This window comes from Mya arenaria, chromosome 15 (assembly GCF_026914265.1).
Source record: "Mya arenaria isolate MELC-2E11 chromosome 15, ASM2691426v1".
Classification (NCBI taxonomy): Eukaryota; Metazoa; Mollusca; class Bivalvia; order Myida; family Myidae; genus Mya; species Mya arenaria.
In genome coordinates this window covers 29,249,787-29,268,579 of record NC_069136.1, presented here as the reverse complement: position 1 = coordinate 29,268,579, position 18,793 = coordinate 29,249,787, and the positions used below count along the sequence as shown (strand labels likewise).

The 18,793-nt window shown below is 34.8% G+C and overlaps 1 protein-coding gene across 2 annotated transcripts in view; it reads left to right on the top strand.

The window, feature by feature from the left end:
* Nucleotides 1-12,951: 12,951 nt before the first annotated feature.
* Nucleotides 12,952-18,793, top strand: part of LOC128219766 (kidney mitochondrial carrier protein 1-like) — a 38,486-nt gene continuing 32,644 nt past the window's right edge. Inside the window, exons 1-3 of one of the 2 annotated variants that reach the window (XM_052927732.1) lie at nucleotides 12,974-13,061; nucleotides 13,894-13,944; nucleotides 17,145-17,264. In XM_052927732.1, the coding sequence (XP_052783692.1) occupies nucleotides 17,195-17,264 (70 nt within the window). In that variant the 5' untranslated portion in view covers nucleotides 12,974-13,061; nucleotides 13,894-13,944; nucleotides 17,145-17,194. Of the gene's footprint in view, nucleotides 13,062-13,893; nucleotides 13,945-17,144; nucleotides 17,265-18,793 lie in introns of both variants that reach the window. The other variant, XM_052927733.1, reaches the window with a different exon arrangement.

The following is an 18,793-nucleotide window of genomic DNA, read 5'->3' as shown; positions in this document are numbered from 1 at the left end:
GATGCAAAGCATCAAAGGGCGCCGTTTAATAGTTTATGCATTTGTTATATGTTTAAAAACAATGAATAGTTACGGTCAACGAGCATATGATGATGCAAACAAACTAAGGGAAAATGTTATTTTTAGGGTGTAAGACGTACTACCCAATGTTTTAATCTCTATAACCACGAATAACCCAGAATGTCGAAACAGGAATGGGAAACTATTTATTTGAAGAAAGGCCATAACTTCGAGGTTACTGTACACTGCACTTCCACTCATAATGGTTGTCCAAAGTATGTTGTATAATTAAAATCCATCGCAACAAACAATTGACGTTGGAAAGACGTTGTAACAACGTCAGAAACTGACGTTGGATAGACGTTGTATATTGGTTGAAAATGAAAGTTTTTTAGACGTCGGAATCACGACGTTGAAACAACGTCGGAGTTACGACGTTGGAACAACGTCGTGATAACGACCAAAATCCATGGTATAAACATGCATACCACAAAGGTAACAGGAAATTAGGAATTACCACAGGATTTACCTACATTCATTAACAAACAACTCAGAGAATGTACAAGTTTTATTTTCACAACAAATCTGTACAGACACTTAAACTGTTAAATGATAAAGGCACATTAAATTAAATGACACATGGTAAATTGATAAGTTTAGAGATGTAGGTCAATTAACTTGTGTAAACAGTTCGTCGTCCTCCACCTCCTTGTCTGTCTGGAGCGTACTTCAGACAGGATCCAATTGCCCCATTAACCTCATGTTCAGTAGCATGAATCACAGTGACACTTGCTGAAATACATAAAAAGTAGGGATGGAAGTGAATATCCGAGTATCCGGATATCCGGATATCACGCAAGTATTCGGATACCAAAATGGGTATTCGAATATTCGTTAAGAATTAAAATTTCAATGAAATAACTTAGCGTGATATTGTGTCCTTGTGCAGCACCCTGTGAAGTTCTATGACCTTGTTTACAATGACAAGTGTTGTTTTATCATCTCAGATGTGTTTAATTGACACTAATTGGCACTAGTTGATATTAAACGGATTGCTCATTAATATAATAAGGAATTGATCGTCCAATCACAAGATAAGGGTCGTGCGTTCGATTAAGTGCGACATCGAATGAAAACTGTTGTGAAGTATTCGAACATTTCGGATTGAAAGTAGTGTGTGTACAGTGTTTATTAAAAAGCATGTTAAAGACGTTAAACAGTGAACAAGAACATTTAAATGGCAAAGCACTTAAGGCAATGAACGTATTATTTTGTAAATGTCAAGATTATGACTTAAAACCCAAAATTATGTGTCAGTTATTTGACGCATTTGTTGGTTCTATTTTAAATTATTCGGCAGAGGTTTGGGGGTATACTAAATCAAAGGAATTAGAAAGAATTCATTTGAAATTTTGTAAAAGATTACTGAACGTTAAAACAAACACTTGCAATGCCACTGTTTACGGAGAGTTGGGTAGATATCCATTATATATTCATAGATATGTGCGTATATTGTCTTATTGGTTTAAGGTTGCTAACAGTGATAATATTATCATAAAATCTGTATACAAACAGGCTAAGAGTGATAGTGATAAAGGTTGCCGTAATTGGGTGTATAATGTTAAAAAGATATTAAATGATTATGGTTTTAGTTATGTTTTTGGTGATATTTACAATATTGATGTTAAATCATTCATAAAAAAATTCAAATGTAGAATTATCGATACTTTTAAACAAGATTGGTATAGTACTATAGAAAATAGCACGGTGTTAGATGTGTATAGACATTTTAAAACCTGTCTGGAATATGAACCTTATTTAGATATTTTACCAAAGAGCTTACGTTTTTTCTTTTGTAGACTACGGCTGTCCGTGCACCCACTCCATATTCAAACTGGTAGATACAATAGAAATAACGTTGTACGCAACCAAAGATATTGTTTGTGTTGTAACTCTAATGACATCGAAGATGAATATCATTTTATTTGTGTTTGTAAATCCTTTATCAATTTAAGAAAGAAATATATCAACAATTGTTACTTTATAAGACCTTCTGTATTTAAATATATGCAGCTGTTGAAATCTAACAATAGAGCTGAACTGATTAACTTATGTCTGTTTGTTAAAAATGCTCTCAAAGAAAGATCCGCTTTGATTAATGTTAGAACATAATTCTATTTAATGTTCATCCTCTGATATATATATATATATATATATATATATTAGTTTATTTAATTTAATTACTTAGAAGTATTGAATACTCTTGTACATATATATTTGTATATATATACTAATTTGTTTGCATTATCTGTTACTTTACATACACGTTGACATTATATGTTATATCATTATGTGTTGTTGACGATGTACATTGTACAAGTCAAAATAAATTGTCTGTCTGTCTGTCTGTCTGTTAAACAAAATGATATTGACTTGAAATTGCTGAAAACATAATTTTGATATCAAATTCCGCACAACAAAATTTCTCCAGTTTTGGTACAATATCTGCTGTAATTTTTCATTATCTCTTTATACGTTTTTAGTGGTTAGAATCTGTAATCAAAGCTATCGCGGATTCAATCATTTTCAGTATATGTTTGCTTTGTTTTTCTTGAGCGGGCACCAGTGCTATTTTTTATAAGAGGTGAGTGCACATTTTGAGCAACTCGAAAGTAGTTCTGAGATTACACACGGTACTCGCATGATACGGAATCAGAAAACGACAGTATGGTGATACGGATTTTTCAATACGGCCTGCTGTATTTTTACTGTTGGATATGGAAAAGGAATTTGATAGGCCTGTATATAATAAAACGTTGTATTTAAGTCGCCGACGTCGCGACCTAAATCCAACCTATACTGGATTATATGCTTGTGCACTGCACTTACTCTCATTGCCTTCAACACATTAACAAATAAAGTAAGGTGAACATTTAATTACGATATCGATACAATTAAAGAAAACAGCTTAGCTCATTATTTATCAATGCAGTAAACATAACAAAACGAAATAAAACATAACTATTCGCATTCACATAATAACCGGTCCACCCATTTTATATATCCGACACATGATTACAGGTAACCAATCGAAAAACGTAAACGAATCGGGATCAGTTATTAAACTTTTTTGTCGTTTTACTGATTAAAGTGTTTTGAAGATAAATTGAAGACAATCTTTTTAACCATAAATAGCATTATTAACCCCCATGCAATTCCCATCCATTTGCATTTTTAAATCATAATAAAATAACAATAAAACCCAACTGTCAATCAAATTAAAAACCGCTCCTACCGTTTACTAAAAAAATCTCATCCAATAATAGGCGTGCACTTCAGTGCGGCGCCAATCACTTTAGTAGGTGCTGCCGACAGAGGGGTATTAGGGAAGTTAAGGTACAGTCCGATTCAGAAGATGAATACAACTACCAAGTCAGTGTTAGTTTAAGTGTTAGCAAAAACAACAAGATTCAGAAAACACTTATCTCAACTCAGTTAACAATATAGCAGTAAAAGTAACAATAGATACCGGTTCGAGTGTAAATATTATCGATGAAAACACATACGCATTCCTCGAAAAACCAACACTTAAAACGAAACATTTACCTAAATTATTACCGTACCGGAGGGGGTTCAAACTTGACAGTGAAAGGTTGTTGTGAAATGACAGCTGAAAATGACAAAATAGTTGTAGACAAATTTTACCTAGTCAAAGGTAACTACGGGACACTCTTAGGATTTCAAACGGCTTCAGACTTAGGTGTTGTAAAAATCATCCAAAATGTCAACATTTCACAGGAAACAATCGAAAGAAAATACCCATGCAGGAATATATGTAGGTATTGGAAAATTAAAGCAGCAAATCGTGAAATTTCACATAAACAAGGACGTGCATCCAGTGGCACAAAAGGGCAGAAGAACTCCTTTTCATTTGCGAAAAAAGGTCGAAAAGGAAATTGAAACAATGCTCAAAAAATGACATAATAGAGTAAATAAGAAATGAATCAACGCCGTGGGTGTCTCCAATCGTGACACCACCGAAGAAGAATGGGGACGTCAGGGTTCGTGTTGATATGCGATTAGCAAACAAAGCGATTGAAAGGGAACGAAACCCAATACCAACCATCGATGAGCTTAAACATGATTTAAATGGATCAAAGGTGTTTAGTAAAATGGATTTGTAGAGTGGATACAATCAAATAGTTCTCGAAGAAGATTCACGACCAATTACAACCTTTTCGACGCACATGCATAGGTCTTTTCAGATAAAAACGATTGAACTTTGGGACAAACTCCGCAAGCAAATTCAGTATTTCAAAAGACAATAAGTTCAATAATAGCAGGAATACCAGGAGCAAAGAACATTTCAGACGACGTAATTGTATATAGGAAAAAAACAAACAGAGCATGACATTGCATTAGACAAGTGTTCAATGCACTTCCGCAACGGTCTGACATTTAATAAACAATCAAAGCGCTTAAAGCGTTGAATGGCTTTCGGCCTGCAACGTTTTATGAGTAAAGTCATGTAGTTGTAAATATGATTATTAACATAAACATTTAAAGATAGAATATGCTCGCTCATAATTTCCTTCGCGAACACTTTTAGAGTTTAAAGTTGATTCTCAATGAGATCATGCAGTATAAGTCACTTGAAATGTGGACTACGCCAAATAGTTACTTATAAGGTATGGAGTAATTCTCAATATCATATTAAACCCTTATCTGGAGCTTTGGATCCATATTTTTCCGAGTTTTGACGACTTTGCAGAGTTTATTTCCGGGGAGTAAACCTGTCCGAATGCGATGACCCACATTCTATTCTTAACTTCAATGTACATGTAAAGAAATGTATCCGGAAAATGGAACAACCAACCAATGTGTCAGAAATAAGAAGTTTTCTTGGAATGACAGCATTTTGCTCCCGTTTTATAAAGGAATATGCGACAATAACAGAACCTCTCCGGAGACTGACAAGAAACGGAACACCATGGTCATGGGAAAGTGAGCAAGAAAAAGCGTTCGAGAACTTCGGCTCAATCAGGATCGCTCAAGTGACACAGTGATGGTGTTTTACGACCCATGGAAGGAACTAGAAGTAGTGGGACTTTCAGCAATTCTTACCCGACAGGGCAAAGTCGTGGCATATGCGAGTCGGGCATTGTCACCAACAGAGTTTAGGTACAGTCAGACGGAAAGAGAGGCGTAAGGTGTTGTATGGGTATGCGAACCTTTTAACATGTATATTCGTGGTGCTCCATGCTTCACTGTCATAACGGACCATAAGCCGCTATAATGCATATGGAAGAAAAAACAACCGCCTCTAAGAATTGAACGGTGGGGTTTACGACTTCAACCATACAAAACGAACATTGTCTATAAGCCTGGAAAAGATAATCCATCTGTCTACTTATCAAGACATCCATAAAAAATGTTCGTAACGGTAGAAACCTGGCAGAAAAATGTGCACTTTATCGCTGGAAGAGCTGTTCCAAATGCTATGACATCAGACGAGGTAAAATCAGCATCGGTAAATGACAACACAATATAAAGGCTATTAAGCTAACCGAAAATGGAAAATGGTACGAAATAAAGACATTAAATGATCTAGAAATAAACAAAGAAGAATTGTCGGCACTTGTATGGGAAGAACTGAGTGTACCCTGTGGAACTGTACTATTGAGAAATGACAAGATCGTTATGCCTAAATCGTTAAGAGCGCAGGCTATCAAACTGGGCAACGAAGGGCATCAAGGGGTTGTGCGAACCAAGAGCTACATACGTTCAAAAGTCTGGTTTCCTTATTTGAACGCTGATATCGAAACAGCAATAAAAGGTTGTTTGGCTTGCCAAGCAAATACAAAGGAACCGAGACCAAGAGAACCACTGAGAATGTCGGAAATGCCATCAGGCCCATGGATTAATTTAAGCGCGGACTTTTGTGGACCGTTACAAAATGGGAACTATTTAATAGTTATCGTTGATGAGTATTCACGTTATCCAACTGTGGAGATAGTCAAATCAGTATCGGCAAACACGGTTATACCAGTGCTGGACAAAGTAATAGCAATGTTCGGGGTACCAACTGTCATCAAAACGGATAATGGCAGTCCATTTAACAGTAGTGCATTTTCAGATTATGCAAAATACTGTGGATTATTCATCGAAGGATCACACCTAGGTGGCCGCGGGCAAATGCTCAAGAAGAGTCCTTTAATTAACCCCTTATGAAATGCATCAAATCTTCACACGTGGAAGAAAAGAACTGGAAACAGGAATTATTCCGTTTCTTACGCCAATATAGAGTGACGCCACATACGTCAACTGGTTTTACGCCGGTCCGTTTATTGTTTCAGCGGGAACCATCAACGAGATTACCAGATATCGCCAAACCAGGACAAGATATTAGAATAGACGAAATCATGAGCGCAAGGCGTAATGACGAAAAATCCAAATCCCACTCGAAAGAGTATGAGGACAGAGGGATTAAGACAAAGGAACGCCACGTTAACATTGGTGACAAAGTGCTGCTGCAAAATGAGACACCGTCTAAGTGCACTACGCAGTTCAAGCCAATACCATACATGTATATGGTAACGGAAACAAAAGGACCGATGATCAGTGTAGAAAGCGATTCGGGACATCGTGTGAAACGTAATTCGTCTTTTATGAAAAAGGTTAAACCAACCTTGGACGCCTCCAACATGGATAGGATAAGGATGATGATGATCTTGGGGATGATCTGATCGGTAATGATAGTGGTCAAAATACGACGGAGGTTCATACCCGACCAACAAGGGAACTACAACCACCGACTTATATGTATACTTGCGCGACTATGTGCGGAGTGTTGATAACAAGGTTTCAAAGTGATATGGGCATAATAAACCCAGTGAAACCTGCAGATCGAAGATATTTGATCTTTCGTGTGAGTTGTAAACATAAAATGAGTACAAAATTATCTTATATTATTTTATTATAGTTAACATTGATAAGGCGTTTTAAATGTGTTTGACATATGAACATTTGATAAATTCTAAAACATTCCGTATATTTAAAAATCTCACAGTGAATATCTGCCAAAGACATACTTTAAAGTAAAGAAATGAATGTGGAAAAAATATGGACAATTTAGATTACAGACGATTTCCTTATATAACATTATTCTTTATGAAAAAAATATGAATACGATTTTGTACGTATGTGTAAATGTTTGGTATTGCTCATGTAGTAGAAACGTATATTTCACTAAGACCATGGCTGACTGAACAGCTCATGGATTATTTAGTGGTGGCAAGAACGCTCTTCTGCTGATAAGCCCCAAGTAGTAAATTCAATACTTTGGTGTTTGTATAGTCAGTTTATTAGTCGGCGCCCAGAACTTAGGGACTAGTTCATGAAATGCAGAACAATCCTTTCAATAGGTTCAATGTTGCATGATAAAATATGAAGTTTAGTATGTTTTATAAAACTGTTCACTTTAATTGATAATGAAACCTTAAATTATAATAGCCCTGCTTATTATTTTGAAAATTTTGATTTTAAATACCAACTCAATCATAATAACAACTCGGCCATCTCCGAGATAGATACAGGCCGAGGTGTTCCGACTGATACCAACTCAATAGATGAAGGTTACACGGTACTGTTACAATATCCTTTATGTTTGTAAACCTTCTACGCAGTAATCTCCCTTGGCGACAGCAAAAATGCCGAGTTTTGAAAAATAAACATTGAGCTTAATTGTTTGTTTTGAAAATGTCATTCGAAGGAACCAACTCCAGATAATTCCCTCTTGATGTTTAGTATTTTTACTCCGTTATATATACTCGTATGAATTCTCATAACATGCCGGTACAAATAAAAGGTGATTTTCATGCTATTGAAATCTATGTAATACACCATTGACTCTATTTCTTCCGAAGAAACGTATGTATATTTTTGGTATAATTTAGTTTTAACCAGATTAGCTCGGAAAAAACAACAACAGAATATCTATAATTCCGGGCTTTAACTATTGTAACAATATTATTAATGTCCTTCGCGCATATGTACACAAAACATAAAAAAAAATATTATCATTGAAATTATAACCATTTTTGGTTTTCTGCATGCTCGTTTTTCTTCTAATTTTATTGCGCCGACTTGATGCTATGCATCAACTTTTTTCTTGTACATGCTTCCTGTAAGTTAAATTGGTGAAATGGTTAATAGTTGTTGTGTTGTTGGGTGTGCAGACAAAACAAAGAAAAGGGAATATCTTTGCACATATTTCCTAAATACCCATTGAGGAGACAAACACATTGAATACATGTGTAGGCTGTTGCAGTCAATACAGAAAAAAATGAAAGATTCCGAAGTAACATTTGTCGACAACACCAAGGTAACATTTGTACAGGTATATCCCGTGATTTATGTTTGTGGTTATATAATCAGACAGAACCCTATGTACTTTAAGTTGCACTCTTATTCCCAAATAAGATTTACCACAATTTATATAAATGTTTTAATATACAAAAAAAATACATGTCGAAAACAATGGTTATTATGAAGGATTCCGAGTTGAATTTGAAAGAAAGGTGCAAAAAAAACACGGGATTTCTACCTTATTAGACCTCATTTTTGCGTTTTCAGATATTAAATACCCGCTTCCAATCTTGTTATCAGTTAATAATATTTTCCATTAATGCATCATTTAGTAAGTAGTTAAAGGTTTATCCTTCAAAATTTATGTTTGTTATACATGTGTATGTATTGATTTTGAATCAGAGTGTCACTTTAAAAAAAAAATGTGGTAATGAAAATTAGATTAGGAAGTTAAAAAAAGACATATAATATAGATTAACACTTTCGAGGGGGGGGGGGGGGGCAACAGTTCCTCGAATTTGGAACACATCGCTACCAATTTTAGCTAAATGTTTGAAACAATTAATTGTTTGGCTAGTAGTCGTAAATATAACCTTCGAACTGACCTCACTGTGGCACCAGTATCAAGTTTCAAAGAGTAACAGATTACCTTGGAATTTCTTAAACCTCTAGACACTCTAGGTAAGTTCACAGAATCAATTCCACAAGAATAAGTTAATGATCTAATTATCAATTGCAAAGTTATCAAAGTGGTTTGCAATATTTAGTTTTGATATATTCGTATTATAATTATTATATATTACTTTTAATTAATGATTGTTGTTTTATATTAATATTCTTCAAATAGCATTTAATCTGAATTGAGAAGGGATGTTGTGTTGTCAATAGCCACTCTATATGTATGTGCATGTAATATGATAACGGGACTTCCGGAAGATATACTATCATGAATAAACCTAGTGAACGGTCATCTGTTGTTTCTAGGAATATCTAATCCCCGAACATATCAATTGCCATCTTGTATAGCACAGACTAAGAAATTACCTGTTTTTAAATTGTTGTTTTTTAGATAATCTGGCATAATTAGTTATGTTATTAAAAGGTTTTTTATCCCCCGCCGAATCGAAGGTTTCTGGAGGGGGATATTTTTTTAGCCTTGTCCGTCCGTCGGTCATTCGTCCTCCCGTCCGTCCGTCCGGAACCATATCTTGGTAGGCATTGATCAGAAATGTTCAAACTTGGTCAGAATGTTCCTCTTGATCAAATCTCGACCACTTGTAAAAGTGGGTCACATGGGGTCAAAAACTAGGTCAGTAGGTCAAATCTTTGAAAAATCTTTGGAACAATCTAGAGGCATTTATACATGGTCAAATATTCATGAAGCTTAATCAAAATGTTTTTTCTTGATGAACTCTTGCATGGACGTATATAAAACTGGGACACATATGATCGAAAATTAGGTTACTAGGACAAATCTTGTCAGGAACCATATCATGGTAATGATTGGTCAGATTATATTTAAACTTGGTCAGGATGTACCACTTGGTGGGTCAAATGGGGTCAAAAACTAGGTAACTAGCTCAAATCTTAGAAAAGTCTTTGGAACACATTTTAGGCATTATGTATGGTCAAATATTCATGAAAAGTGATCAGAATGTTTTCCTTATAAACTCTTTGACCTGTATAAAACTGGGTCACATGGGATAAATGTTTTTAGAAAACTGGGTCACATGTGATAAAAGATTAGGTTACTAGGTCAAATCTTACAAAAGTCTTGTCCGAAACCATTTCGTGGTAGTGATTGGTTGGATTATGTTCATACATGTATGACTGAACACATGATAATAATTCTAAACAAACTCAAACTTATATAACGGTCCATTTCTCTGGAGCCATATTACATGTCAACGAATTTGCTTGTTTTTCATTTATTTATTCAAAGATTTTCAGCAAAGGACCCCTTTTTTACATTAACCTCGCATTTTATAAGTACTACATACTGTCATATTCATTCTAAAATGTGATAATTATATATAACTCAACTTATAACTTATTATGTAAAGTGACTGTGATACAACTACGGCAATATTTATTTTAATGCATAAAGACTAACTTTTAATATATTTGAGCAATTTCGAATACAGCTATAGTATTACTTAAAAATGCAATGCCTCCCTATGTCATGCCACCAAAACAAAGGACCACAATGCAAATAAAAGTTTTCTCTATTTTGTGTCATCCTTGGTTCGGTGTGCCTGTCATGGCTATTGATAATATCATGTATGTATAATGTTATTTACTATACAGGTTTTTTAAATGTCCATGTATGTGCATTCCTTACTGAAATAGATCCATCCATCCATCCATCCATCCATCCATCAATCCATTCCTTCCATCCATCCATCCATCAGTTCTAATAGAGGAATTATTAAGACGGGATTCAGTATCGCTTACGTTTTTAAGGAACAAGAAAGGGCCCAATATCGAACCCTGCGGAACACCACGATTAACATATTGAAAAGAGGACTGTCCCATGCCCATTCTTACACATTGCTTGCGATTTGATAAGTAATATTTCATAAGTTTAATAAGGCAGTCGTGATCAACTAGATCAAATACCTTCTAAGATCTAAAAGTAGTAGAATACAGTGGAAATAATTTTCCGAGAATCCATGTCTTTTGTCAATCTAAGTAAAACAGTTTGACATGAAATGAAGGGTCGTGCTAAAGTGCTGACCGATTAGCTGACGACATAGGAATAGAGGAGATTTTCGAACCAATTCCTGCCATATAGACAAAGGAAGAAAATTATTTTTGAAACTTAAAGTTTTTCTGTTGTTTTTTTTATATATATATATTCTGTACTTGGTCCCTATTGTATTAGTGTTTTAAATGTATTACTTTTATATTAAATATTTGATTGAATTGACTGCTGTTGATTTTTATTATTCCAAGAGCGTTTCGTTGCAGATAGATGTCTATTTATCATTAAGAGATAGAAAGAAAACTATCTACATCCAGACCACACCACGTGGAGACGGTCTTACCATGGCCCAAGTTCAAGTTTTTGAGTAAATGATCGAGCCAGTGAGTAGTGAGTGATTGATCGATTGATTGAGTGAATGACCTATTGAGTTAGTGATTGAGTTAGTGATTGAGTTAGTGATTGAGTTAGTGATTGAGTTAGTAATTGATAGAGTGAGTGAGTGAGTGAGTGAGTGAGTGAGTGAGTGAGTGAGTGAGTGAGTGAGTGAGTGAGTGAGTGAGTGAGTGAGTGAGCGAGCGAGCGAGCGAGCGAGCGAGCGAGCGGGCGGGCGGGCGGGTGGGTGATTGATTGAACGAATAATGAAGGAATGAGTTAAACAAGGAATGATTGATTGATTGATTGATTGATTGATTGATTGATTGATTGATTGATGTTTGTTGAAATTATATAGAACAGTTTGGGTATATGAATTCAACATCTACATGTGATATATCCACTGGTGCTTTTACACAATGTTTATGATACCATTGGGAACACTTATTAAACTGTACTTGAACACCTAACCAGGCTGGTAAACACACAATAGTTTTCTATTAAAATGTGTTTTTGTTTTTTCCGCCTTCCACTGATCGTGGATCGTTGTTGTGATGGGGAGAATTCGGACATCTCTTGATTTTCTAAACATAATACTAAATGTTCTCTGAGCTTTAGTGAATTAAATATTCAGTCAAAACAGGCTTTTTTCGTATAACAGAAAGATGTAGCGTGTGCAATGGCATATTATCCACAATCTACTGCATTGTCTTGTTTTTTAATATTAAGCACGACGACATTTATACAATTTTCTTTAGCTCCATAAATTTGTGATACATGTATTTTAAGCCCATCCGGGGTTTTAAAATTATATCAGGTGCTGGTTTAATGATTATATCAACATCTCCATGTCTTCCCTTTTTCGTTCCACACTTTTTACTACTTTTGTGTCTACATTTCCGCCGAAATTGAGTAAGATTATATTATTATGTTATTAATTAGGTGATTTCATATTGGCCCAGTTATTTGTCCGATGTTAGCTGTATTTGCCTGTGCCCGAATATGAAAAATTGTGGAATAATATTTTAAATGACATGTATTCACTATATTGACAGAAATAAATAAATAATAAAAAATAAATAAATAATATAAATAAAATAAAATATTTAAAAAAAAATAATGAAAAAAAAGTTATGTATTACTGTACTGACAATGTGACGAGCACCTGTGGTTCAAGTATTTTGGGACTTGTGCCGTAAACACCAGATACCTATAGAATCTATATTAAGCTTGTCAATGATTTTCTTTTCGTCATAAGATAATATATATTTAACATGACAATATACATTCCCTAGTTTGCTGTTAAGAGTACGTAGATTTTAAAATCGTTGAATTGTTGAAAGAAGGGTCATATTGTGTCCTCTGAACGAATGTGGAAACGTTAATGAAATGATCCTTAAATGTAAGACTGTTAAAGGACTTCGCGCCATTCAATATTGAAACAGACTATACACAAGTAGACATACATGGTGTAGTGTGACCTCATCCGGGTCACCGCTAGACGGCGCATGCATACTGTATCAATCAACGACGGTGTCCTTACAACTTTTCAAGTGTAAATATTTCGGACCAACCCAGTACTAGATACTATAGGAAAATTAAGATTTTTTTGAATGTAAGTATGTGTGGTAGTGATAATTTTTTGTATTAAAAGTGTATGTTGTATTGTTAGCCGTGGTATTTTGCTAAAATATTCAGAACTACATCGTAAAATATGGACTGAAGAATACAGCCAGTACAAGTCACGTAGGCTATCGCGAAAATGGATAACTTGTCTCTTTTGGCCAGTTGGCTTTTATGGCTTACCCAATGAAAATTCCCGTTTGTTTTCGTAAGTTTTTGAGGTGGCTATTGTGTAACGATTCATCATTACACCGCCCCCCCCCCCCCCGGGTTCCGGGGAATAGCTGGGACTTCGACTTTCGGTCCAGCCAACTCCGGCCCGGGTAAAATACCCGTCCTGCGGGGACAAACTGATGGTTAAACCCCGGACAAATGCCCCCGCACCCCAGGGTCTCTACATAAGGCCCAGTTTCTGCTAAATTTGGCGCTATGACAAAACCACCGCGGTCCTGCGAGGCCACTGGGAAAGTAAAATCACGGCCCTTTTCCCAGCTATCCCCGGTATACCCCCCGACCTGGGGGGGGCGTGGTTACAATTGACTGGTGCATAATGAGCGATTGATCAGGAATACTTTTTTATTATTTTGAAATGTCTTGTGTATCCCGATAATGCTACAACTCTCTACCATTCAAGACCGGCTGAAAGAATATATAGTATTATTATGCATCGATTTTGAATAATTATGACTTAAGTTTTTCAATAAATAGAATCTACCCGACAGTGATCTAAACTTGATTTAACTTGTCATAAGAGTTGTGATGTTCACATAAATACATTCTGGATTTGGTCATGAATACCGTTATACATGTACCCAACCTTTCAGATTTGTCCAAGATTTACAGATATCGGGATACTTAATAAACAATCGACACATGTAAGTGTTTTATGATATCTGAACATCTTTTTTGGCATAATGACATAAAAATATGTGTTTTAATAGTAGGCAGATATATTTTCGTAGAAATTTGAATTTATAACGGAGATAATTTCAAAAATTGTGGCCGCGAGAATTTTCTGCGTAAGGACTGTTTGTTACTTTTTGCTGGGATGGTGGACATCACGAGTCTGCCATAGTTAAAGAATCGTCACAAGACTCGTTGACGGCCATTTAAGTGGACTAGCTAAAAGTAATGCTGTACTAAACGGTATTTTTGTTAATTAAAAAAAAATACTTTAGCAGTTATTTCATTTATAAAAATCAGTAAATCAGTTTCACATTTGTTAGTTTTTCCTTGTAAAAAAGAACGAACAAACATATTCCATAAAAATACATCTATATTTCATTTGGTTATTAATTTACCTTTGAACTAACATTTGTAAATTGCCTGTTGATCTCCACACATTTAGAATATAACACTATAGCATGTGTTTGTTTGTTTACCATTGTTACGTCATACTCTTACTGTGTTACTTTTCCTGTCATTATTTCTGTAGTGGTACATTTCATTTGTGTTTCCGCATTCTACATAATATTTTCATTGCATTGTTTATTATCAGGTCAGGGCTTGACGCTTATTCTAATACTTGGTTGCCCTTCGGGCAACCACCTAGCCATTTTCACTTGCCCGAATGGATTTTTTACTTGCCCAATTTTTTGGGGCTCATTTTGTTGTTATACTTCACATCAAAACCCATTTCCAGATTCAACCTGCACATCAGGGCTTGCTGTATTTGAAATAAATCAGTTGTCATGAAATTTGTAACTAATAGCACATACATTCAAATTATTAAGGATGAAATTAAATTGAATAATAAGAACGAACAGTCAACCTCTTATAATCTTAGCCTTGTAATCTTACATTTATTTTGAAGTAAATTACAATTTATCGCAATGTAAAGTTCCAAAAACCGAGCATCCGAAAATTGGAGCAGTCCGAATAATAGTCAAAATGACCATTCTCGCTGTGTCTGAGTCCAGGAAAATTGTTTCCCCAAGACTCGACCCAGCGTCGTTTTCGTTTCTTTTCATAGCTGGTCTTTTTCTCGGATGACTTAGCCTTTTTTCGTTTGAAACATTAAAAAAAAACTTTACAGGGGCTCTCAAAACATCATTTGACGATTTGTGTACATTGTGAGGGCATTAACTGGAATGCTAGTTATATGGATTTGGTGCAGCTCACGCGATTGGCCAACGGATCTAGACGGAATTACTCGAGCTCTATCGGAAAATATTCGGCAGTCTTCGCCATCGTAGTTTCTAATGAAAATGTCCGAGGAGCTCCGTTTGACCCGATTTTTCGAGTCAACAACCAATGAGTGCATTAGTTTCGGTTTGATAAATACTCTCCAAGAAGGAGATTACGGACTATTATTTTTTACCAGAAAAGTCGCCACTATAACGAGTTTTTTTTGTTACTGCCCGATCGGGCAGGTAGATTCTAAAAACTACTGCCCGCCTGCAAAAATTACTTGCCCCGGGCAATCGGGCAGTGGTTAATGTCGAGCCCTGCAGGTTATTAAAGTATGAAGGTAACTCATGTTTCAGGTTTTAAAAATTGCTGATTTACTCTATGAAGATATTGTTGTAATCTATTTCCTTAGTTTAAATGAATATATGAAAGATTCAGTTTAACTAAGTATGAATATTGTGTTTAAAAAATATTTAAACCATTACTTATTAGTAAGTAAAAGGAAATTATTCGTATTAAAGGCAATCTAGAATTTTTGGCAGTGTGGAAGTCACGTGATATGTAGATTTCGTAGTGACATATTGTGCGCTAAATTTAGACTACTTTTGGGTTTTGTGGCATATTTGTTATTGCGAAAAATGATTTTTTTTTTATCAAACTGGTTAAAAAAAATCAAAAAGTCAAGAGAAGTATATTACTCCCTAGAAATGGGTTAAAACTTCCAAAGTTGATTCCTTGGGAGTACAAAAACTTCTATAATTTTCAAGAAAACTTCCAAAGTTGAAAGCTTGGAAGTTCAAAATATCAAAACCTGTGTCAATATTACTTTTATGGTCACAATTTCAATCAGTGTTTCAGTAAATTGAAGCATTATAATATAAGGCGTAGAATTTGGCAGGTTATATTATTTGATTTTTAACATACTGGTTGAAAAAAGTGGAAAAAGATACTGTTTTCGGGAGACTTAAACTTCCAAATTTCAGTTAAAAACTTCCAAAATTGATGGAAAGGAAGTTCATACTTCCAGTTTCAAATTCTTAATGGAAGCCCTGGTACTTAAGATACTGGGACTAAAGTCAAATAAGTTAGATACATAATAATGCATTAGAATTGGATCAAAACTGGACATGGACATATACATGTATATTGAATTTGAGTGCCGTTAAAGAATTACCAATCGTTTATGTGCTAGTCTGAAAAATATTGAAACAACACAATTAGAGAAAAGTACCGGTATTCATATATATAGATTTAACAAAATAAGATACATGTACAGTCGGAGATTCTTATCGGTTGAGAGTTTCAAGGTGTTTACACCTCAGAGTAACGTGGCGATGGTAATTTTTTGGTCCGCTGATCGGCCTCGAAGGGTGTAAGAGAGTAAACGCCAAGGAAAGCTGATAGTGGTAAATAAGATTTCATGTCCGGAATGCAGGAACTCCACTGAGTAAAACGAAAAGTGGTAGTTCGGTAAGAAGTGCACTGTTGTTTAGCAATAAAGGCATTTTATTTGGCCCTCGTGAAGTGTTCCAAAATTTAATTTAATATGTATGTATTGTCTCCATTAGGCCTAAGCAGTATGTTGTTGAAGTGTTAAACCACTGGACCACAGAACTGTATTTATTTTAAGATGATATGACTTGTCACTATGAGTTCCACATCAGGGTATCAAAATTTACACCGATTCACTTTGATCAGACCTGTTAAATGAATCAAGCCCCATGAAGAAACCATCAGAGCTTGAAATGTTTAAAATTTTGATGTAAAACAGTGTTTAGAGCAAAAAACCTTGTCTGCATTACAATATTTATATATATGTACACTCAGTATTGTTTGTTTCTTTTATCAAGCTCATCATGATATATTAATGCTCGACTAAAGCCTCAAAACTGCATATACAGTCACATTATAAGTACATAGTGACATAGTGTATTATTGTTTTCAGACTCACTTCTAAGACCAACATCTTTGTACCTTGGATACCTCCGCTGTTTAATGGGGCAAAGAAAGATCTCCTGGGAACCCTTTGTTTATGGAGGACTTGCATCAGTAACAGCTGAATGTGGTTGGTAATAATTTTCATTCAACGGACGATGATGTTTCTGTCAATTTCCTTACTAAATGTACATTTTAAGCCCAAACACTGAGAAGTCCCACTGTCCACTCCACGTGGAACTTCCATTTTCCTTGGTAACTCTGCTGATTTTACAAGTAAATTGCAGAATTCCACAGTGTTCATTACCCGTTCTACGCCAAAATCTGCAAGTTGCTTGTTTTCCGCAGAGGGTTAAATAACCTGTAGCGCCTGTGATAGCTGGATTGTATTGATTTATTGACCTCATTTAATGCATTGCTACTGTTGATATTAAATAATTACATGTTAAGTGATTTTGTTTATAAAATATAAGTCAAACATTCGCACATCCATTCATTTTTTTTTTATGAAAAGAACATATTCCATAAAAGTTCATCTCTATTTCATTCAGATATTTATTTACCGTTCATATTTTTTGGTTTAACATCAGCATTTTAAATTGCCTGTTGATACCATATTATTAAAATATAACACCATAGCGAGTGTTTTTGTTTCACCATTGTTACCTCATACTCTTACTGTGTTTAGAACTTAATTGGATTGGAGTAATGGAGATGTTGAGTACTATGTAAGTTTGAAGATTATTTCTGTCATTATTTCATTAAGTTGATATACACATGTACATATCATTCGTGTTTCTGCATTCTACATAATAGTTAAGTGAAAAATTGCCAATTTTATCTGTCAATACAAATGTCTTATTACCTACATTTTCTTCAAATGAATATAATTTAGCATTCAATTAAAATGTTTTATGAAAATAATAGTGGAAGTATGATTATTTTGTTTAAAAATGTATTTAAACCAATTACATTCGTACTTCATAGTAAAAAATGGAATTAATTAGTATAAAAAGCAATGTTTTTATATTTTTTCATATTTTTAGCAGCATGAAAGTCATGTGATATGCAGTTTTTGACAAGACATTGCACATGCTAAATTTAGATTATACTTTTGGTTTTGGGGCATATTTGTTACTGTGATAAATGCATTTTTATTGTTTAATAAACGGGTTAAAAGGGTAGAGGAAGGGATTGGATAATATACAAACAATAAAGTAAGTTAACATTGCTTAAAGATACTGGGACTTGAAGACAAATGGGTTACTTAAAATAAATGCATTTAAAAATAAAAATGGGCATCAACAGGTCTATATTGCGCTCCTTTAAAGGTTTATTCTGAAAAAATATTGAAACAACACCATGAGGAAAAGTATTCAAATAACTGAAACAAATTTAGATACTCAAGGAGATCAGTTTCTGCCGAGTTTTGTGGTGTTAACTAGTGATGAAACGATAATCGAGTACTATCGAAAAAATCGTCGCTGACAGTGCTATGTCGGCGACAATTGATAGTGGTTGTCACAATCAATGTTGCACATGTTACTTCAGGTAAATTACGTATTTTTTGTTTTGCGGTAAAAGTCCAGTAAATGTCATTTTTTCCTTCCGCTAAATTCTCGTTGAGTTCCTTTTTATCAAGGGAGGTCACTGTCTTAC